Raw genomic sequence first — 23,814 nt, 5'->3', positions numbered from 1 at the left:
TGTACATATCGTACCAATCGATTCAATATGCCTTTGCTGAACATTGTTGGCGTGACGGGAATGAACACCACTATCCATATTGGCCAAGCCTTTCTCAGTGGAGAGACGAAAGGGGACTATGACTGGGCTCTTACTCAACTTCTTAATCTACAGAGAGAACACAATATCCCTGCGCCCCAAGTATTTCTTGTGGACAGAGATCTGGCATTACTAAATGCCCTCGAATTGATTTTCGTTCGCATTCCTGTATTACTGTACTTGTGGCATATCATGAAGGATGTCCAGGCGCATGCTCGTCGGAGGTCATTTCCAAGGGAGGTCGACGCAACTCAGGTCATCTGCAAGATTCAATTGCACATAAAGAATTTTGTAATGCTTTTCTGCGTGTTGTGTATGCAACAACGGAAGAAGACTACAACTTCCGCAGACAATAACTTTATTTTCTTTCTCCGGTTGAAGCTGCATACGTTGATGATATCTGGCTTGATATTTGGAAGCGAATTGTGCATTGTTGGACAGATGGAGATACACATTTTGGCATGCACGCAACGTCGCGCGTAGAAGGATATCACGCTACGATGAAGTGTTGGCTAGGTTCTTCGACGGGAGACTTGTTGACTATCTTTACACGCATGCAACATTGGTGGCGGCAGTCCATCGAAAGACATTGGATTCTTGTTTCTAATGCAGACATTTATGTACCAAGGCGACTTCAGGTTAATATGTTTGCGTCGGTCGTCAAAGTTATTCACAGGAAAGCACTATTTCTATGCCTGGATGCAATGAACCGAGTTGATAATTTAATCCGCCCATGCAGTGGATCATACGAATGGACATTTGGATTACCGTTTGTGCACACACTACACCGCAAGAAAACCTCGTCGGTTTCTCTCCATCCGAGTGATTTTCATCCACATTGGTGGATCCATCAAACTCAAGCTCCGCTTGAGTTACCCACTAGGTTACTTGAACCAGAGCGCATACAAGATTGCAGAGCTCGCAGAGCCTTGGAGCATAGATCCAGACGACACACGGCAGGCTCGAGTCAACAGGGCACGCGTCGTATTCCGTCCGGTTTTGAGTATTAGTCGATAACCAATATCACCGATTGATGAATTATCACCAGAGATAGATGACTTTCAAATCGGATTCGTGAATTTATCAATGCACCTAGATGACTCAGAAGTCAAATAGATGATTTTATTTTGAGATAGACGATTAGTGTTACGGAGAGATGACTAATGCAAAATGGATTGATGATCCGAAAGTTTTGATAGACGGCTATCGAGGTGTATAGTTGACGTTTTATCTAGATAGATGATTAGAGTAAGGGATAGATGAGTAGAGCAAGATGGATTGATGATCCGATTAGGTTAGATAGATGAATAGCAAAACAGATTGCGAGAATATCATCTTTGTTAATCGTCACCTTCTGTATCGTTGTTGCGGCGATGTCCAGGACAATCGCGAGCATGGTAGGTATTCTTCTTTCCGAAATGACGCTTGCAGTGCTTGCGATAAGCACCTTTGTCAATGTTGCGCTTGCGTCTCTCAGCAATCAATTTCTTGTCGGGGTTGTCAGCACAGTATTGGACATGGTTTGACAAACCCCTCGAGCCATCGCAGCGTTTAAAACAATGCTTGCACCGATAGAACTCCCACACAACTGGCTCGACAACTCGATCATCATGGTCAACTCCATCAACGTTTACATAGGCCTGTTCACGGATGTTGCCATGCTGGTATGGCACATCAGCATGGGGAAGATCTCCCCGATAAACCACGAGAGACCCCAGTGATAAGGCCCCCAAATTGCTGCAACTCGTTTTCGGTGAGGCACCAGCAAAACCACCGGGCACCAAGATCAGGTCTGTGTCCTCCTCAAGCACCAATAACAACGATTCTTGTACCCATTCCGTTGCAATCACTGCGGCAGCAGTCTCACAAGACTGGAAATCTCGGTGTAGCTGCTCGCCTTTGCTACTCGGGGGTAGAGACTCCACAACTGTAAAACGCCCCAGCAAGCTCCATGCAGGGTGTACACTAGAGACAAATGCTACGAGGCGCTCGTAGGCTAGGTGAAATGCCGGGTGTGCAAAATCTCTGTCCGCATCAATAACCGCTTGACGGCGAGTTGGGTTTCTCAGCTCCCGAAGCCACTTGCGGGCATGCAAGCCTTTGATCTCACGCAGAATCATCTTCACCTCGTCAATTGCTAAAAAAACGTTCTCGATAACAAAATATCCACGGTTCCAGAATTCCGCTCTCTCTTTAATTATCCATTTTACCTCAGTAAAGCTAGTCGCTTCGCCTTCGCCGGAACCGATCGTGTCTTGATACGCCACAGTTTCTCCATCTTCAAAATCATCTGCGAGAGCAGTTTCCCGTTCCACATCGTGAGCGTTCATGTCTCCATCTTTATCACCAGCACCAGCACCACCGGCATCGTAACTGTCCGCCCCAAAATCAGTAACCCCATTGGAACCTGTTTGGCCCCGTGTTGGTTGCGCGCAGGGGCTCTTTCGTGCCTTCTTGGCAGGGGCATGAGGTCCTGAGAGCGGTGCGGGCGACTCGGCGGGCGGTGCCGGCGACTTGGCGGCCGCGCAGGTGTAACGGGGTTACACGTACAAGTGGCTGCAAGCCACTTGTGAATTTAACAGATAGGATATCTGTTAAAAGTTTTAGATACTTCCTCACCTTGGTGTAAGACACACCAATGGATACATTGAAGTGGGCCACCACAATGAGTGGTCCACACATACCCAAAGATCCTATTGGTAGAAAGCAGCATCTTTCTACCAATCAGAGACATGCATATTAGCGGGGCTCTGACAGCCAGCCGCTGCCAACCCTTTCATAGATGATAAACAGTTTTTAGCAGATTTTAGAGGAAGATCAATTTACAAACAATACAGTTCTCATTTTACCTAATCTAAGTCACTTGGAATCCCTTCTTATTTAACTTATATTTGTGTATTCAAATATAATTAACCTAAGTAATTACTAAGTACTTACGCTTCCTCATACACGTAGCGCAACGTGTAAGCTAAAGTAGTGGGTCAAGTTAGACCCACTACACCTGGTAGCACTTTGTAGTCCGTCCAACGACCGACTGCTTGACGTTCGTACGCGGTGTACGAACGCGGAGCCGAGAACCACATGAGCACGGAGGTGCCCATGGAGAGCTCCAACACGCCTGCAACGCATGTTGCACGCGCTGACTGCCCCCACCTGTCGGATCCAGAGTGGGAGGCCCTCCAACGACTGTCAACAGTCATTGGAGAAGCGGCGATAGCTACAATGCTGCGTACGCTATCGCCGACGGAGCAACATGGTGTTGCTCTGGGGTTCATCATGAAGGAGCAGCGCGATGCTGCTTCCTCAGTGGCGGCGTCGTCAGGGACGACACCACATGCTCAACCATTAAAGTTGAGCGTAAGCAATTACGTGGGAAGAGAGGGCGAGCCTCTCCTCCGATGGCTTGTCGAGCTCGACACAGCCATAGCGGCTCGACGCATCGTCGACTCGCTGTCGAAGGTCGCGTTCGCCATGTTCTGCCTTGGCGGACGCGCAAGGAGTTGGGCGTATGGACGCCGACTCTCCGATCCTACGTGCTTCAGCACGTACGAAGTGTTCAAAGAGGAGCTCAAACAAGCGTTTGAGCCCCCGCAAAACGAGTTCCGGTCGAGGGCGGAGCTCGACCTTCAGCAGGGTAAGCATGACGTTCATGCTTACGCGCAGCGCGCACGATACTTGGTCTCCAATATCGTGACTAATCCAATTGACGAGGCGACCAAGGTCGTCACGTTCATGAAAGGACTTAGAGATGGGCCCGTGAAGACCTATCTCTTCCGAGAGTACCCGAGTACTCTCGAAGCTGCAATCACCCTTGCCATGCAAGAAGAGTTTAGCCTGCGGCAGGCTAAATTCCATGTAAACGTACCGAAGCCGCAACCGCGCCCGGTAGCGAGGACGGGAGGCCTGGAACCAATGGACCTCTCGAACGCAACAACTGCTGGTTACCAGCAGCAGGGAGGCAACGTGCGATGCTTCCGTTGCGGAAGGATCGGTCACTTTGCACGGAAGTGCACAGCTCCCATGCCCCCTGGAGGTGGCCGTCGTGGCGATGCTAGGCATCACCGCGGACCAACAAAAAACGCGAACATCCAGCAGGCGCGGGGCGCCCTACTGGTAATGCAGTCACGCGTGCCGACATCGGGCACGCGACACTGAGGACTGCAGCCCCCAGTGAGACTAGCTCTCGCTGCAAGAAACAAGATGACAGGCCGAACCTAGTCACCTTGAAGGTTTACTCGAAGAGAGCGAGTGACTCTCTTCGAGCTTTGGTAGATTCAGGCGCGTCGAACAACTTTGTTCGACTACGAAGCCTGCCGAGACTTGACTTCGAGGAGGTAAATGTACCTCGAAGTCTTCTGGAGGTACGACTGGCAACAGGTGCCATCGTAAAGACCGAGAAGCGCGTCGTGAACGTGCGCTTCTCGCACAAACAACGAGTGTTCGTCGAACACTTTATCGTCCTGGACCTGGACGATAAGTTCGACGTGGTTATGGGCATGCCGTGGCTTGCACGACATGATCCGGTGATAGACTAGAAGAAGCGCACGCTCGTGCGCTTCGGACGCGACCGCGGAACAGAGAGCGATGGCCCTGTTACCGCAGCGCACGCACCAGCAGGTGCGCGCGGCTCACCAGTCGAGACAGCGCTTAATGCTGCTGTCCCGGAGTGCCCAAGAAGTGCGCGAGGGCGAGCACAAGTGGGACCCACGTCGGCAATGCTGCCGACGTCGGAAGAAAAAGATGTGCTGGTTCCGGGAACCAACACCCACGTTCAAGCGTGCAAGGGACAGTCCCTGACCCGAAGAGGTCAGGTCGACAACGACGCGTCGGCTCCGGGAGCCGACGCACCCTCGGTCATGAGGGGCTCCGCCAATGATTGGCGTCGAGGTGACAAAGGTGTGTCGACTACGGGAGTTGACGCTGCAAACAGTGCGGACGGTTGCAAACGTACCGCACTGACGCAATTTGCATGCTGTCGTGCAGCAGGGTTGCACGACGAAGCGCCATGCGGTCAAGCCGGGCTTGATACCGCGCGCCCGCGGACAGGGTCCGCCGGCGAACAACTGTCCACGGCCGGGCCTGGACCAGAAGAACAACTTTGCGGAGCCGGGCTCCGCATAACAAGAAGACGGCGCAAGCGGAGAACGCTGCGCAAGTCTCGGTCCGGGACCGAGACTCATCTAGAGCAGTCTGCTGGGCAGACTGAGGCGGCGACGCCGGAAGTCGAGACGCTAGGCGTCTTGACGTGCACCGATACTGGATTCCAGTATCGTGAGATGGAACTCGTTAGTCCTCCGACGACGGCGTCGGAGTTGACTTCGCTTCCAGCCATGAGCTGGAACCGCTTCACGCGCGACTTGCACGATGGACGCATCGAGCAAGTCTGCGTTCTTTCGAACAGCGAAAGAGCGGAGAGCGAGAGCGAAGAGCTGAGGCAGCTCTTCATGGGAAGTATCACTGAGACTTGCTGGCCTATGGCACAGCGCCTTCTGACAAGTCCCGTCAGAAGCTGCCCAAGCACCTTCGAGCGCGTGCACACCGCTTTCGTGTGCACGAAGGACTACCGCTTTACAATGCAATCGACGACAACGCGGATCGCGTTGTCGTGCCGAATGACCATGACCTGCGACTCAGGATCATGTACGAATATCAGGATGCCCCGACTGCGGGACATCTCGGACGTGAGAAGACATACGTCCTTCTCACGCGCGACTTCTACTGGGACCACCAGTATAAGTAGGTGCGCAAGTACACCCGTGCTTGCGAGGTATGCCAACGCGTAAAGCCTGCGCCATTCGCGCAGGCTCTGTTGCAATCACTACCGACTCCGTTGGAGTGTTGGAAGTCCATGTCTTTGGACTTCATCTTTTGTCTTCCCCCGGACAGCGGAGGGAATACCGGTGTTGTGGTCTTCGCCTACCGCTTCAGCAAGATGGTACATCTTGCTGCGGTGTGACCGCGAAACAGACGGCCCATCTGTTCGCCGACATGGTGTTCAAACACCATGGCATGCCGACCGACATCGTGTCGGACAGAGACCCGCGCTTCACAGCGCACCTGTGGCAAGAAGTGTTTACACTTCTTGGGAGCCAGCTTTCCATGTCGACTGCGGATCATTCGCAGACGGACGGTCAAACCGAGCGCGTGAATCGCGTGCTCGTCGATATGTTGAAGAGCTACGCTCGCTCGTTCCAATACTGGAGCGAGTGCTTATCGATGGCAGAGTTTGCCATCAATAACTCAGTGCATGCCTCGACCGGGCATACACCGTTCTACGTGAATGCCATGCGGCATCCACGTCTACCGAGTTTACTCGGAGTGATGGCTCCCACTTTAAGTGGGGGAGGAACTACGACTGCAATACAGCAGCCGCAGAAAACCGCTGACACTTGCACAGTGTAAGCTGCAACAATGGACAAACCACATGAGTCTGCGCAGGGCGCAGACTCCTCCACCAACAAGGCCAACGACCACGGGTCTGCGCAGGGCGCAGACACCGCTAAGAACCACGCAGAGGCCGGGCCTCTAGCTGAATTACTTCAGCTCGGATGCAATCAATTGCATCACCAAAAGACAAGCCGTAATTCGGTTTGTCCAAGACACAATAGCAGCTTCTGTTGATCAACAGAAGCTGAACGCAGACAATGTGGGCAGAGGCAACACAAATGAATTCAAAGTTGGTTCATTAGTTTTGTTAGCTACACAAAACCTGCCTAAACATGCAGTTTCGGATTTCGGAGCAAGCAAGCTTGCTCCACGCTTCATCGGGCCGTTCACTGTGTTGGCACGGCACGGCAACGCATACACGCTAGACATACCGTCTAGCATGCGCCTCCATCCGACCTTTTACGTCGGACGGCTGAAGCCATACCTGCAGCACGAGCCATCTAGCTCGGCTGACCCGAAGCCTCGGTAGGAGCCGAGGCAGAAGCGGAGGACTTGGCCTCGGCGACGAGCAGCCTCTCCTCCAGCGCGCGGACGCGCTGGAGCAACCCCTTCATCTGGGTCCCGAGCTCGACATGGATATTCGAGGCGGTCTGCGAGACCGCCGCGACTTGGGCCTTCTGGTTCGCCAGGTCCTGTTTCAGGGCGGCGAACTCAGCGCCCTGCAGACGCTCCACGGCGGTCACCCGGTCGTGGAGAGGCGCATACTGATCAGCCCGGGGCTGATCATACCCGGGGCGTGTTCCCACCCCCGCCACCGCCGATCCGTGACGCCCGCGGCTAAACCCGCTGGATTGTTGAGCGGATTGTTGACCATAGTATCCCGAAAACGAACCCTCAAGGGGCTCGTTTTCGTATTCGTTGGAGAGGATTTCCTCCCCATCAAGATACTTGGGAGCCGCGGAACGTCTTGCTGGAGGACGTTCCGGAAATGGTGAGGGCGTACGAGGAGCAGTACGCGCTGGCGCAGCGGAAGCAGGACGAGCGCTGCGATCATCGCCCCTCACGTGCTAAGAACTTAGCACGGAGCTCTTTGAGACTCTCGGGCACACGGAACGACGTGCACCCGTTCAGGGCGCGGTCGCTCAAGCGGACCGCGCCTGGGAAGCACTTCGTGCACTGAAAGCCCTCGGGCACAGCGCACGGCACATTCGCCTCCTCCGCAGCAACGTGGAGTTGCTCCAACTTTCCACGCTTCGAGTACGTCTCGAAGCGATCACGCGCTTGCTCAATCCGATCACGGTAAGCACTCGGCCTCTTGTTGGAGTTTTCAACAAAGGCGTTCCAACTTTGACAAAGTGCCTGCCATTCGGGCACTTTGCTGCGAGAAGATGTCTTCTTGCTTTGAAACCATCGGAGCTCATGAAAGAGTCCGATGTAGTAATCGCGCCTTTGATGCGTTTCCGCATCAAAGTGCAGCTCGGCAGCCACGACGTCATCTTTGATGGCGCTGCACACGTACAGCGGCACCTCATTCGGAGGTACCGAGTTCCCAAACCGGTCCGCGATCTCGGACGCGGACGGCATCCATGGATCGCGCGCTGCAGGCGCAGCGCGCGGAGAGCCTTGAGCTTTGGAATCACGCGCTGCAACAGCAGCGCGCGGAGTACTGAGAGCCCCAGCGGAAGCGAGTGGGGTATCGCTTTCAGTTCGCGAACGCTTCGAGCTCGAAGCGTCCGATTCGTCCCCTTCACTCGGGCGAATGTTCTTGGCGTGAGGGTCGAGCGATTCGCTCGACACTGAGTCTTTGCGCTTTGAGGGCGAGTCCTCCTCGCCCTCCATATCTTCTTCGTCGTCGTTGAAGTCGACGACGTCGCCGTACTTCGCCTTCTGGCGTTCGAAGTAGTCGTCGATGGAGAGATGACTCCCCACCGACTTTGAAGACTTCTTCTGTGGCGCGCTCGTCGTTGAATGAGCGCGGATTTCTTCTCCAAACGCGGAGAATTGACGAATGGTCAATTCCGACGATTGACGTGCGGAGACCCCGCGCGTCTAACCTTAAGGGGGGGATGGTGTAACGGGGTTACACGTACAAGTGGCTGCAAGCCACTTGTGAATTTAACAGATAGGATATCTGTTAAAAGTTTTAGATACTTCCTCACCTTGGTGTAAGACACACCAATGGATACATTGAAGTGGGCCACCACAATGAGTGGTCCACACATACCCAAAGATCCTATTGGTAGAAAGCAGCATCTTTCTACCAATCAGAGACATGCATATTAGCGGGGCTCTGACAGCCAGCCGCTGCCAACCCTTTCATAGATGATAAACAGTTTTTAGCAGATTTTAGAGGAAGATCAATTTACAAACAATACAGTTCTCATTTTACCTAATCTAAGTCACTTGGAATCCCTTCTTATTTAACTTATATTTGTGTATTCAAATATAATTAACCTAAGTAATTACTAAGTACTTACGCTTCCTCATCCACGTTGCGTAACGTGTAAGCTAAAGTAGTGAGTCAAGTTAGACCCACTACAGCAGGGGCTCTTTCGGTCCTTCTTGGCAGGGGCATGGGGTCCTGCGGGCGGTACCGGCAGCTCGGTGGGCGGTGCCGGCGACTTAGCGGCCGCACAGGGTTCTTTCGGGCCTTCTTGGCAGGGGCGTGGGGTCCTGAGAGCGGTGCGGGCGACTCGGCGGGCGGTGCCGGCGACTTGGCGGCCGCGCAGGGGCTCTTTCGGGCCTTCTTGGCCGGTGATGAGGGCGTGCGGGGGGAGGGCATGTTGCTTGTGCAGTTAGAAGCTTGTGGGCACATGCGGTGTCGCCTTTCATTTCGTACCAACTTTTGTTATATTTGAGGCGTGCGGCTCTGTACCAGAACAGCCGATTGCGTTACTGGAAAGTTGTATGCACGCGCGCTGCAGGTAGCAAGTGGGCGCGCTGCGTATATCACCTCTCAGCTCACCAGTATCGTATACCGAATTTGAGAATTCCTACATGATACCCCAGGAAACGTTGAAGTTGTCCCGTTGCAATTGTACACGAGATGTACAGGTGAAATGCACAAGAACAGTTCTCTGATACATGTATATGCAAATGCAACGATGCATCTGTACTGATGTAGTTAGGCTTCTTCCTCGTCGGTTGTCGGTGTATCGATGTGGCGAGCAGGATCAACCGATACGTTTGCAAGCACTGTCACTCCCTTCACTACGTAGAGTTGGTCCAGCGAACTACATGCTGTCATTTAGGAGATCTCGAGTGGGCACCGCTGAGCATGATTGGCTCGTGAGGGGTGTGCTTTAGGAGATATGTCTGCTGTAGGGATCTCAAATTCAGTACGCCCTGCGAACAAAGCATTTGATACCAGGTTAGCTTCTGGAGCTGCAGGTGTGAATACGGTTGCAGTTCTACGAAATGTTGTGGCTTATTGATGCAGTTGAGGCAGTTCGAACGGAAAATGATACTTTTAAGTATGATTTTCCTAAAAGTACCCACTACCAGAACTTGATGCTGTGGCACCATTGTCCGCGTCTTGTTCGAATGAAAACTCTTTTGGATGTCTCAATTCCGTTGAAGGTATTGTCGATTCTGTCCAAAATTTCCAAACGGGTGCGATTTGGCTCTGGTCACGAAATTAGGCGGCGAATCAATCTTGGTCGCTAATTGGCCAAAATTCGACAAAGCGGCCAAGTGTGCACTCAGCAGTCAACTCAAGATGGATGAAGCGGTAACGCGGCAGCACGCGTACCCCAGCACTGTATACCACTGCCTCTATGCGCACCTCAAGCTCAGCTATACCAGAAGCCATCTCGCCCACGTCTTTAATAAGACCGACAATCCATACTCGTAGATCACGAGCGTCACGTATGCCCTCGCATTTTTTGCAGCTACTGCTTCCATGTCTGTTCTGACTTGGTAGAGTCTTCTTGGCCCTGAACTGCATGACACGTTCCCACTCGCCCACCTCATGGGTCTCGACAGACCAGTCGCCGTCCGTCAGCACCGTTCTGCACGTGAAGCGGCCGCTGAACAAGCTCCAGATCTTCTGCATGATGTGGCGATGCGGGCTCCAAAATCAGGGATTAGCCTCGCGGTTGGACCTCGATCTCAGACCACTCAACTCAGAATCTGAGATTAGATCTCAGATCCCAAGCTGGGTGAGGCGTGTGTTCCTCACTCTTGCAATCCCTTGACTTGGTTCTTCTTAAGGCACGGCTGTGGGCCCAGACTTGCGTCGGCCACACCAGCTGCCTCCGAACTCGACAGTTCCCAGATGCCCCCAGACGAAGCTTGCTCCTTGCTTGGAAGGCCCTTGTACGCACGTGCTGAGTCCGCTGTGCCCCGTTTTCTTGAATATAAACACGTTCACTCCACACACACTTAGTCCACTTCTCTTCTCAGGCCCTTGGACTCTGGGCCTTAACAGCCTCCTCCTTGCTCAGCGACTCCGGCTTCGAGTCGCTTCCAGTCACGACACTTCCTCCGGCGGCTCAGACTGAGAGCCGCACGACGGTCTTCACTCGCCCCTCAGACCAGAGTGGCCTAGAGAGTTGGCTCGGTCTGAGCCTGCCTTGATCCAGGGTTCTCGCTCTGCACCCTGGGACTTCCGCGCACCACGCCTTGATGTAGGCGACACAACGAAGCTGGAAACCACTATCCCAGACTATTCGCGCCACACGGATACCACCAGCAACCCCAGAAACCACTATCCCAGGTGTTGCTCTGCCGAAACCTCAGAGCGGAGCACCTTCCGCCCGAAAATATGAAGCACCGCCAGGAAACCAGCCAACCAGTACGAAAAACCAGCAAAACCAATGTCCCGCGTGTGGAAATACAACAACGAAGGCAAACCGGGCCGAAACACGAAAAGGCTTGATCTTGAATTTATTTGGAGTTAGCTGAGCTTGACCGTAGAACACTCGTAGCGACTCCACTTGACCTTGCACGCGCCGCCGGGGGCAGGGACTTGGTCCCTGTGAAGCAACACGCCCGTCGGCGCAAGACGAACTCCGCAGCTTGCGGTCTTCGGGGCAAAACAAACTCTGATTATTATCATGCACATGCACATACAAAGGGCCTATCAAGTAAGGGTGCAAACATCTCCTGGGTACACCTTGAACAAGGGTGACACACCCACTAAGCTACTGGCTTGGCGGCGCCCGTGAATGCGCGTCGCTGCCTTGGCGCCCTTCCATTGGCCTGTCTGTGTCAGTCATCACTTGCTTACACTGATTACACCAGGGTGCAAATCAGTGATATCCTGATTACGCTAGGATCTTGTGGCCGGGATTGGGCGGACTTGGTCTGTCATCACCTGATTACACTGATTACTCTGGGTACAAATCAGGTGTAATCAGGATGACGCCAAGATTCTGCGGCTCCCGTTGGCCCAAATCCATAGGCGACTGGTCAAGCCGAATCTTGTGTGCCCGATACCAGGGGCCGAAAAGTCACAATGGGGCGACCCTTCAGAGCGACCTTCCAAGCGGCAACCGCCAACTCCAAAGAGCAACTACCGCAGCTCCCAGACCGGCAATGTAGCCATCGCTTGTGTACCCACTTCATATGCGAGACCACGAAGTCGAACTTCAGGCACGCCGTAGGCTTTTAGTCACGTCCTAGGCTCGGAGCGTCAGCTGTCTGTCACCAGTTGCCACTTATCCTCACGAACATCGTGCACCCAGACACCAACTTGCGCCCACAATCACCGTGTCTCAGTTTTGGCACAAGTTGAGGGACTGCCGGGCTGAAAACCTGAGCTGGGGGCAAAAATACGATGTTGATTCCATACCCCGGTTGTCCAACCGATTTGACATGTCTCAATTCTGGCTCGAATTCTGGGACTCTGAGGCTGGGAGTCTGAGCTGGGGGCAAAACTACGATGTCGATTCCATATCCCGGCTGTCCAACCAATTTGACAAGTCTCAGTTTTGGTTCAACTTCTGGGACTCTGAGTCTGGGAATCTGAGCTGGGGGCAAAATTACGATGTTGACTCCATATCTCAGCTGTGGCACCCCAGAGCCGAGATGAAATCAGTCGCCGCACGCCACGCCCTCTTCCCAGACCCCAGACTGCACATCTCAGGGTCTGGTCCACAGGCAAACCTCAGACCGAACTCCAAATCACAAAGTCTCAGAGTTTTGCCATCACTCACAGGTCTCAGAACTCCGGGCATTCCAAACTGTGAGGTCACCAATCTGAGACCTGGGGGCTGAGACTTAAGCAACCATGCGGCTTCAAATCACAGACCCAGAAGTCCAGGACTCAGCTCTCCGCCCAGAGTCCGATCTAAGGCCTGGAACCTCAGGTCTGTGGCCTCTAGGGCGATTCTCAGACCTCAGACCTCAGACCGAATGCAAATCTCAGACCTGGGGATCTGGGGTCGCCGCAACTCGACGCTCGCAGAGCTCAGTTTCTAGATGTAGCCTGCACAACTTGAAGTATGTACAAATACCGGACTTGGGTCAAGAAATATCCACGTTTCAAGTGACATGTGGCCGGTACGTGGGAGGGTTTGGGCTTCTGACTGATGGGTCCTGGCCTAGAATTGGCTCGGACCTCGTCACAATGATCTCGCGGAACGATCATCCGTTAATAACGACGTCGTCGAGGGTCTCAGCTGACGTATCGTGTTGGGCGATGGTCGCCTTCACGATCGGCCGCAACAGCAACTGGTACAGACGACTTGGAGCTGCTTGGTCTAGTTCTGCTGCCGCTTCAAGTGCGCCCCCTGGTCGTGGCAGCGACGTGCCCACCGGCAATGTAGCTGGTGCAGCTGCAGACGCTGACAACAGACCAACGACTCGTGCAGGCGAAGCTGTAACGGGTGCTGAGGCGTGAGGTCTGCGGTCCCAACAAGGGCACCGCTCCTCAGAGTAGGCATGGCTGAAAGACAACAGTTAGTTGCCGGGCTCAGTGCCGCGACAGGCTGCTGTGGAGGTGCTTGAGCGAAGGTCGATTCACAAAGTGAGCGACTCGCACCAACACAGCAGCCAGGCAAATATGTATAAGCAGTATTAAGCAAGCAGTGAGCTATAGTAAAGCTAAGTAACTACTGTCGCGGTTCAACCAGCCCAACGTGGCTACATGCAGTAGTCCACAACTGGGCGACGATCTCGCGATGAGCATATCTTCAGCAGCTGCAATGCATCCGTAGATACACAGTCCCCAACAGTGTACTCCACACGCCCACTTGATCTCGTCAGTAGGTCTCGTGGCAGGAACGAACGGCGAGAGCACACAACCCGCAGCAATGCGGTATAGCGAAAGCAATAAGCATACACAGTAGTAAGGCTGGTAGCACGACCAAACTTCGTCTACGAGCAGCAATAGTTATTGGATTGATGTAAGGGCAGTCTGGCTGCAAGCCAATGCCGCCACATCAGTTCCTCACAGTCTGGAGTCGGGCAGGATAGCTCGACGCACGGTTAGTAGTAGCACATTCGCCCTCCGACTTGTCCTTAGAGGATTATATCGCCGTAGTGTCACCTTGCACAATCTGCAGTACTTTCATTGCAGAGCGGAACTTTGCAAACTTCACATGTCCAAGTGGCTTCGTCATACAATCCGCAATCATATCGTCAGTGCTTATGTGGCGCGTCATCAAGCGTTTATCCTCCACACAATGCCGAACGAGGTGGAATCGGTTCTCAATGTGCTAAATCTTCGAGTGCTTTCCCGGTTTCTCGGATAGGTAAATACTTCCTTTGTTGTCACCCAGTAGCAGTGGAGTAGCGTGTTTCCACCGTAGCTCAGCACACAAACCAACAAGCCACAAAATATCTTTGGCCCCCTCGCACATTGCAACATACTCAGCTACTGTAGTGGATTGAGCATTGATACCTTGTTTTCGTGACGCATATGATATCACATTCCCATCAAGCATTGTGATGTAGCCACTCACACTTAGGCGGTCCACAGGATCATTCGCATAGAATATGCGGACACCAAGACATCCAACTTCGGCGAAATGTCCATCACAAGGCCATAGTCTCGCGTGGACTGCAGGTAGCAAAGCACTCGCTTGGCCTTGGCGTAATGCGTGTAAACAAAATTGGCAAGATGCGTGCCAAGTGTGCGCACAGCATGTGCAATGTCCGGCCGCGAGGCCGACACCAGGTACTGCAATGCACCCACAAGTTCGCGGTATGGCAGCGGTTCGTCTTTGAGTGGGTGTTTAACTGTAAGCTCTGTCGTAGGTTCTGGAGTAGGGCATCCATTGCAATCTTGCATGTCGAACCGTTTGAGAATCTCGATGATGTACTGCTGCTGAGAAAAAATCATTTGACGCCTCGGGCGATCGATAAGAATCTCTACTCCTAACAGGTCCTTCACTGAGCCGATGGTTGTCAACCCAAATGAGTGTTGCAACTGGTCGGCTGTAGTTGCACAGTCATCCGGTAGTCCCATGATCAGCAGATCGTCCACGTAGACAGTAAGCAATTGTTCGACCTCAGCATTCACGCGCTTCGCGTACAAACCATAATCGGAATCTAAGCGCTCAAACCCCATTGTAATCAGCTTTTCATGCAGCGTGCGGTTCCAAATATTCGGAGCTTGCTTCAGCCCGTACAGGGACTTCAGCAAGTGGCACACATAGTCAGCACTCTCCATTTGAAAGCCTTGCGGTTGCTCCATGTAGACTGTCTCGTTTAGGGCTCCGTACAAGAACGCCGTCTTGACGTCGTACTGCAGTACAGCCCACCCACGCTGCAGCGCGTAGTAAATAGCAGCTCGTATGGTTTCGAAACGAATTACTGGCGCGTAAGTTTCAGTGTAGTTCACCCCTGCGACTTGCTTAAATCCATGAATGACCAGCCGCGCCTTGAAGCGCTTAACAAATCCTTGTTCGTCTCGCTTGACTGCAAAGACCCACCTACAGGTAATGATTCTATGCCCTTCAGTTTGTTGACGCCGAACCAGTTTCCATGTTTTATGCTCACGCAGCGAGCGCAGCTCGACCTGCATGGCAAGCTCCCATTCTCGCCAGTAGGGACTCGCACGAGCTTGCTTGTAGGTGTTGGGAATTGCCACTTTTGACGCATGCAAGCGAGCATGGTTCACAACGTAGTCGCGCAAGCGAACACTCGACCTCGTCGTGCGACGAGGTCGTAGTATGCAGGGTGGCGCAGGTGATGACTTTCTGAGTTCAACATCTTCGTCAGCAGTCGGCGTCGAGTCTCGGGTTCGTTTTCTTGTATTGTGTTTGCGTTTGTATGTTTCACGTGATTGCTGAACATCGGATTGCACGCTTTCGTCTGAAGCTTGCGTTGAATGTGCCTTCCTATTGTCCATTGGGACCAAATTCACATCGAGGCTAGACACGTGCTCGCCAGCCTCTAACTCTGGAGGCAGCACAAGCTCCAAGTGATTTCGGGATGTTGCATCACGGTGTGGGATTTGCCGTGTCAAAAGCGAGTCCACACCCTTTTGGATTCGCACTACCGGTATGGTGCTAGGCAAATTATAAATCCTGTCACGAAATACATTCAGCAATAGACTCTCAACGTAGGTCCCATCAATCGAATAGCCCTCGTGAAACTGGATGTGCTCCCGTCGATGAGTGTTGATCTTGCCCTCTTGCAGGTCAATCACTTTGTAGCCTTTCGTTTCTACGCTATAGCCCGACAGTAGGCCCATGACAGCGCGTGGGCTGAGCTTCTCCTTCCGCGTACGGGACTCTGCAGGGATATGCGCTTGTACTAGGCAACCCCACGTTCGTAGCTCTGCAAGCTTCGGCGGAGACCCATAGAGCATCTCGTGCGGAGACTTCGTTCCGAGTGGTTTCGTGGGCAATTTGTTCAATGTCGCCACGACATGCAGCAACGCCTCACCCCAGAGCAAATTGGGTAGGCCAGTTACTTCGAGTGCAGCTCGAATTCGAGGCAGTACAATTCCATTCGCACGCTCTACAATACCATTTTCTTGTGGGGAATACGAATTCGTTGTTGATTGTTCGATCCCGTTTGTTTCACAAAACGTCAGCAGCTCGTTGCTCAAGAATTCACCACCTCGATCTGAATGCAGCATTACAACTTTCGACTTCTTCTTAGAGTAGCTCGTGTTCAGTTGGAGTACCAGTATCTGAACTAGTCCTGCTGCCTCGCTCTTCTGTGACAGCAGGAAGACCCATTTGTAGCGAGTATACTCATCCACGACAAACAGGAACATGGTCTTTCTGTCCACTGTCTCTTCATTCACCGTGCATATATCCATAGAGAGATTAGCAAGTGGTTCAGTAGTGCGCTCGGGATCCCTAGCATAGGTAATCCTCCGAGACTTGGCAGAACAGCATGCAACACAGTCATAGAAGCTCAGCTTGGTAGCATTAATTTTAACTCCAAAGTCAAATCCCTTGTTCACCATCTGGTTTATGGCGTGCATGTTGAGGTGCCCGAGTCTGTTGTGCAACAACTTCATCGGGTTCTCCGTCGCCATAGCATCAGCGACAGCCATGACTTTGCAGCAGTCAGGCTTCTTCATACGCAGGCGATAAAGCTTGTCAACGCGTTCAAATCGTAGCGTAGTGTCGCCCTTCGTCAGCAAGGCAATGCACTGCCCCGGGCCGGAGTATGACAAAGCGAAGCCATTTTCTTGCATGTAGCCCTGGCTCAGAATATTGACGGGCGACTGCTCTGAGTAAATCACATCAAGCAGTCTGTTCTCAATATACCCCGTTGCATGGTTCATTGAGCGAAAGAGCACCGAGCCATGCACGCTCGGTGACTCGCGAGAACTGTTGGCAAAGAGTAGCTGCGGTAGTTTCGATGCTTCCAAAAAATCAACAAACAGCGCTAAGTCCACACAGATATTCACTTGAGAGCCAGAGTCCAAGATCCATTCGAGTTCATCAGTAGGAACATCACTTGCAGCAGCCTATCGCAAAGGCACTGCGATAACCAGGTCCATAGTTTTCCCGGTGGCGAGCAGGGCCAGAAGCATTCCAGCCCCACCCGTAGCTGCCTCGGCCGTCATTGTTCAGGAACGGCTGGTCGCGCTGTTCGCGTCGGTCAAATGCAAATGACCTTTGATAACCATACCCGTACGAGCTTTCACGGTAGTTATCACCGCAATAGTGCGGGGGTGCATAACGACTTACATAGTTATTGCCAAATCCGGGTCCTCGTTCACCACGCAATGTCTGCAGCAGGCGGACGTCGGTCACCAGCACCCAGTGCCTCAAACTGTCGGGGAGCTTGTACTGGCGCAGGCGCAGGCGATAAAGGCGGAGACGTGGGCGACCATGGCCCGTCAGCATTTTTCCTATAGGAGGCAATGGCCTCGACAGCCACCTTGCCAAACACCTTTTTCACCAGCGCAGTAGTCATAGTTTCCCAGCCATGGTGAGTAACTGAGCACATGTCCACCAAACTTAGACCAGCAGCTGACACAACTTCTGCGCGTGTCACGAGATCCTCCGATTGTACTGCGCCCACTGACCCTGATGACTGCAGCAGCGTCATCGTCGCTGTGCTTGGGCGCTCAGCAGCCGCAGCAACACTCGCCTCGGGCTGCTGCACCGCCCATGCAGCAATTTGGGGTTCTTGCACCAGCTCCACTTGGCGCCCGCGTGTAGGTGCTGCTGCCGCAGTAGTAGTCATAGCCTCTAATCCTCCCACTGGCAGCGGGCCAATTGTAGGAGTCGAGGCGATCGAAACAGTGCTGGGGCCGGCAATAGGAGTAGCAGCCTTTTCTTCAGTTGAGTCTGCGGTAATTAGCTGTGGTTGGTCGTTTACCAACGCAGCTCCCGCAAAAGAGCGAACGTTCTGCACAGCACGGCGCTTTTGGTCGCGCTTCGCCCGTGACGCAGCTTGCTCGGCAGTCATTGGCGTCGGGCACTCCGGGTCGCCATACCAGTGGCCCTTTGCCTTGCAATTTGCGCAGGTAGACTCAGCCTTTTGTTGCTCAATTGTCTTGCGCGGTGCATGCCCTTTATCACTCTTCTTCCTCTTTTTGCTATTGCGACCCTTGCCCTGGTCATGCATGCCTACGCCATACACTTGGCGTGTAGGTAGGCCGCGCGATCCGTCGCCAGCGCTAGCGCTTCCCTGTTGGCGAAGCTGCTGGTGACTCTGCTCAGCGGTCCCCAGCTTTTGCACAGCGGCCGGGAGACTGAGCTCTCGAGGGTGATGTTCGCCCAACCACAGCGTGTGGTCCATTGCCAACTGCGAGAACACCAGTAGTGCATTTGATAATAGAAGGTCCGCGAATTCCCAGTCTTCCATAGCCCCACCGTTGTCCACCATGACACGACGCCTACGCTCAATATATTGCACATACTTGTCTACAGTCTCAGAGATCTACAGTCTGCGGTTGTACATTTGTGCCTTCAGACACGTAGGGTTGACACCATTTCCCTGCTCAAAATGGGCGCGAATTCCCCAACAGTGTACTCCACAGGTGCTGCCGGAGCTCGAAGCTCTGGAGACCGCTGCTGCCGAATCGCTGCTGCAGTCACTTGTAGTGATCGTGCTCCTTGACTACGGATGTCTGTTTGCGATGGAGATGTGCGTGGAGCCACTGTGGGCTGCGAGATCGACAGAGAGCTGCCTGGTGTCGGGGTGCGGCTTCGCAACGGGTACAGCGATACACGCGTAAGACTGTGCTGGCGTGGCGACCTCCGTGGCGTGGCCACCATGATGCAATTCCGGAACTGCACAGCTGCAATCCCCAGGAAAGCTTATAATCACGCATACGTATCATTCCTTATGATAGGTGGGCGATTGGCGGATCGGTTTCACTGGATCGATTCAACCAATCGCTCTCGGAAATTTTGAATCGAACACACAATATATATACTTGAAAACGACTGCATTTGTTGTGGAAACCATCTTTCCTTCTACAACAGGATTACACTGTGTAATCGCACTGTACTTTGTAGCCACAAGCAGCTGCTAGCGTGTTCTTTGGTATTTTTAACCTTTTCGTGAACATAGTTTATTGACTGGAATCTCTTTGGTACACAAAACTAGCATAATTCCCCATCAAGGGGGGCATTTTACCCCCTTCATAAACCATGGTACTCATTATTAAAATTTTAAATATTTTCATTGGCTAATAGGACACTGGATCATAATTGAATGCGAACCACAGTGATTGGCTGGAGTTAGGATGCTATAATACCTACCAATCCTCGAAAGATATCGCGTAAATTATGAGTCCCACTCGCCACCAACTTCAAACACTAGCATGGGTACTCATCGACGCTGTCCCGGCACGGGTGCTGACGATTTTGCGCCATTATCTAATAGAATGATAGTAAATAATGGCGCGAATTCGTCAGTGCCGGCGACTCGCCTTGAGGCCCTTTGGAAGGCGCCACCGCTCCGCGAGGCCTTGGGGGGATACCCTAGGTGAGCGTACAGGTGCTAACAGTGGACTGAGATCCTTTCCGTAGTTTTTGGTACGAGCATTGTCCTCGAGCGCATGCCAACGCTGTGGTGGCGTTTTAGCAACCATAGCGCAAACCCTTTCAACCGTTATTGAAATTAACATGTGCATTTCAATTGATTTCGTTATTGAAATAGGCATGTGTATTACACTTGATTTAGTATAGAAATTGTTACCCTGGGGTCAAATCGACGGACGCAATGACTTCCACCCACTTGGCTGTATTCCTCACAATCCAATATACAGCGACAGAAGAAACCAAGCAGCTATGGTTATATTGCGCCGCGCACCACAGTCCAGCGATTGATACAACTGCCTCAACTATGATACTACAATGCCTTACCGCACTGAGGTGTGATAGCAGAATATAATAAATGCTGTGAATGGGTGCGAACATAGTGGAAATATACTTGGGCTCACTATGGTGCAAACTTAATATGGCAGATTCATGGCAAGTGTGATAGTGATTTTATGACGCCTTCTCTGTGCCCTTTGGCATGACTTCAGAACGAAAATGGCGCGCGACAAGAAGAGAGACGCAGAAGACTTCGCAGATGGAGCCGTCGTGGCGAAGTCGCTTCAGTCCAAGCGGACAAAAACCAGCACTAAACGCACCTACCAGTCAAAGGTGGGCATCATGGCAGCTTGGCTCACAACACACTTCCCGAAACTATCAATACCAACACCAAGGAAATGCACATCCCGCTGCATAATGATGCTGTTCTCGACGTTTTGGACATATCTGTAGCCCGGCCCACTTGTTTGATCGTGATAACTTGAATTCAATGGATGCAACATCTATTCCGCTCTCTACATCGTGTGTCTGGGGCTATCGTAGTGCTCTCGTTGACGTGTATCGCTCTAAGCTTCTTGAACTTGACCCGCAGCTGGATACCGAGCTCCGCCGAGTTCTTGAAGGCTATGAAAAGGTTATCAATGATTTGAAAAAGCGTGGACTGCTAAAGATCAACGAAGGGAAGCACCAGCTGAAGGCTAATGGATATGAACTTCTTGCACGGAAGTTTATGACAATTGAGGCGATGAGAAAAGGACCGACATTGCCTACAATATTACTTGGATGGTGTTTTTTCGTGCTAATGTGGAGTTTAATGAGTCGAGCCGACTCCGTGGATACTATTATGCTGCAGCAGTGATGAGTGTCTCATTGTAGAGGAACAGGGTCACAAAGGTGATCAGACTGGAACTGAGAAGTTTGGAAAGCACGTATACGCCAATCCCTACGAGCCATCACAGTGCCCAATTCGCGCTCTCGCAGTACATCTTTTTTCGTGCCTCGAACGCTCCGTTACTGGCAAACAACAGCTATTTCTTGGAAGTGATAACAAAAATCGATTCGGACGCATGCTGCGTCGTGCTATTAGCACATTAAATGATGAGGAGATGCGCACACTAAGTTGCATCCGTGAAGACATCGGGACGCATCGTTTGCGCAAGGGCAGCAGCTCGTATGCACTTGGTCAAGTCAATGGCCCCACTCCCGTGTCTGTGTATCTCCGCATGGGTCAACGCCTTGGAAAGCTGAAGGATAGGTACATACATTTTGATGAGGGAGCCGACCAGCTATGCGGCAGGATGACAGCCGGATTGCCATTCAATTCAGAGGGTTTTGGTGTATTTTTATTGCCCCCGCACTTTCCACCACAATTGCTGGAAAAGATGACTACTGCGTACTGAAATCAAATTGTAAGTGGCTACTCTAGTTATCCTCGTGGTATGCAATCGGCAGTCCCGTTTCTTTTAGCATCTCTTATCCATCTCGTGAAATACTTGCGAGATACATTGAGTTCAAAGCACCCGATTTTTTCAGTGCGAGTGTTTTTTTTAGGAAATCTACTGCTTGACATCCAGTGTGGCGCTACTGTACTAGCTATCGGCGTGTCACCTGTGTGAGGACTGAAGGCAACAGGGATACCAGCACATCTTGCCGTAGCTAATCAAGTAAATGATTTACGAGAAGAACTTGCGGGTCTCCTGAATGAATTGACGAGCTTGAAGACATACTTTGCATCAAATTCGACTATTCCACTAATATAGGTATCAACCTATATTAAAATGATGCTCAAAATGATGTAGTAATCTGGGACGAAGTACCAACTAATACTACGTAGTACTAATCAAGTAGCTATTATTAGTGAAAGCGGCAATACTAACTCAGATCGACCCCGTGTATTACTATCAACTAGTGTTGCACACTTGAAGATATCCAGAGGCGTGTGGCAATCTCCGGCTTCCACAAAGCAGGAATTCTGCAGGAGGATCACGGGTGGACTCATTCGCAGCTGCAGTGTCCGGGAAAGCAACAATCGGCAAACCTTCATCGCTTGACGGAACCGAGTATACTTGACAACCGACAGAGCATAGGTCAGCACATCAGCTACCATCGCGTCCGTGTGACAACATGTTGCGTGGTCAGTCGCCGTAGTTCCACATTTCGTCGCACCATGTGATATTTGTTGTCAATGTGCTTTGACTTCGAATGCTTACCAGGCTTGGCCGACAATGCGATGGCCCCTTGATTGTCACCAAGGAGGAGCGGCACGGGGTGTTTCCAGGACAGCTCGTTTCAACGGCCAGCTAGCCAGAGCAAATCCTTGGTCGCCTCAGCCATAGCAATGTACTCGGCTTCAGTCGTGCTCAAGGCATTGATCTCTTCCTTGCGAGATGCATATGATACAACAATGCCATCCGACATCGTAACGTAGCCACTGATGCTCCGCCGGTCCACAGGGTCATTTGCATAGTCTGCATCGGAGTAGCAACTGATCCGTACTCCATCTCCTTTCTCCACTGTCATGATAAGTCCGTAGGCACGAGTGGCCTTGAGGTAACGCAGTACTCTCTTGGTCTGTGCGTAGTGTGTACGGTCGTATTTAGCCAGAAACTTGCCAGTAGAAGCAAGAGCGTCGGCTCCGCCAGAAGAGAGTTGACCAGTGTTGGGGAAAGTTCACGGACCTGTATCCGCAGTGACAGTTGGAGAGAGAATGCAGCGCGTGCTCGAGATTTTTGCCGAGCCTGCGTGAGACTCGCGAGTTGTGAGTCTCCGCACCGTGCCCTCTCTCACAGAATTCGTACGCGTGTGTGGTCGCTGCAATACATGTACTTAAAGTAAGGTCCTCTTCTCCTTTTTTCGAGTCTGAGCCAGCCCCATTTTTGTGTCGGGGAGTATTTGACGACAATGCTGCCGCGAGTCAAGGGGAAGGAGGACGGCGCGGCGGCGGGCGCCAGCGCCGTGGCCACCATCTGCGAGCTGTGCGACCTGTACACGCGCAACGACCTGGACGGCAAGTGGACGGAGCTCGCGGCCGTCTACGACGTGCGTTGTTCACCGAGGATTCGTGCTGGGAGACCCGCCACTAACTGCATCGTCGATCCACACACAGCAACGCCGCAATGTGGACAACTTCCGTGAGATCCTGGATCTGAGCGCGCCCGACGCGCGCATGGGCGACCTGAATGGCTGGCACCTGGAGCGCATGGCGGTGGGCGAGTTCGAGGCGGGGGCAGGCGCCAGCGCCAGCGACTTGGCGGAGATCAAGCTGGAGACGCGCATAATCAAGCAGACGCTGATGAAGGTGATGGCCAACGGCCGCAGCTTCAAGGCCAAGCGGGATGAGATCGAGGAGGCGATGGCCAAGCAGCGCGAGGCGCTGACGGTGGAGCTGACAGAGGCCAAGGAGTTCCTAGGGCAAGCACATCTGCTGAACGCCTGCGACTCGGCGGCGATCGAGGTGAGCGAGCCGGCGCCCGTGGAGGAGCGACTGCGAGCTACCGTAAAGCACCCGGAGCTCTCTCCGACGGTTGATCTGAGTGGGGCGCCATCGATCTAAGTATGAAGGACGTAGGATTATTGTAGTGCGAGGCAGCAGCAAGAATGAGAACGGGGCGATACCGAGTGCATTCCTCCGGTGCTTCCCAAAGTCGGTCACGCTCTATCT

General features: G+C 52.5%; 1 protein-coding gene across 1 annotated transcript; it reads left to right on the top strand.

Moving 5' to 3' along the window:
- Positions 1–23,054: 23,054 nt before the first annotated feature.
- On the top strand, positions 23,055–23,706 carry IUM83_00909 (putative Protein Kinase; the record flags this gene model as incomplete). Its single annotated transcript, XM_067924726.1, has 2 exons — positions 23,055–23,192; positions 23,260–23,706. The coding sequence occupies 2 exons, from the start codon at positions 23,055–23,057 to the stop codon at positions 23,704–23,706; spliced, it is 585 nt and encodes a 194-aa protein (XP_067789217.1).
- Positions 23,707–23,814: the final 108 nt, after the last annotated feature.

This window comes from Phytophthora cinnamomi (assembly GCF_018691715.1).
Source record: "Phytophthora cinnamomi strain GKB4 chromosome Unknown Contig53, whole genome shotgun sequence".
NCBI lineage: Eukaryota > Oomycota > Peronosporomycetes > Peronosporales > Peronosporaceae > Phytophthora > Phytophthora cinnamomi.
This window is presented reverse-complemented; position numbering and strand designations above follow the sequence as displayed.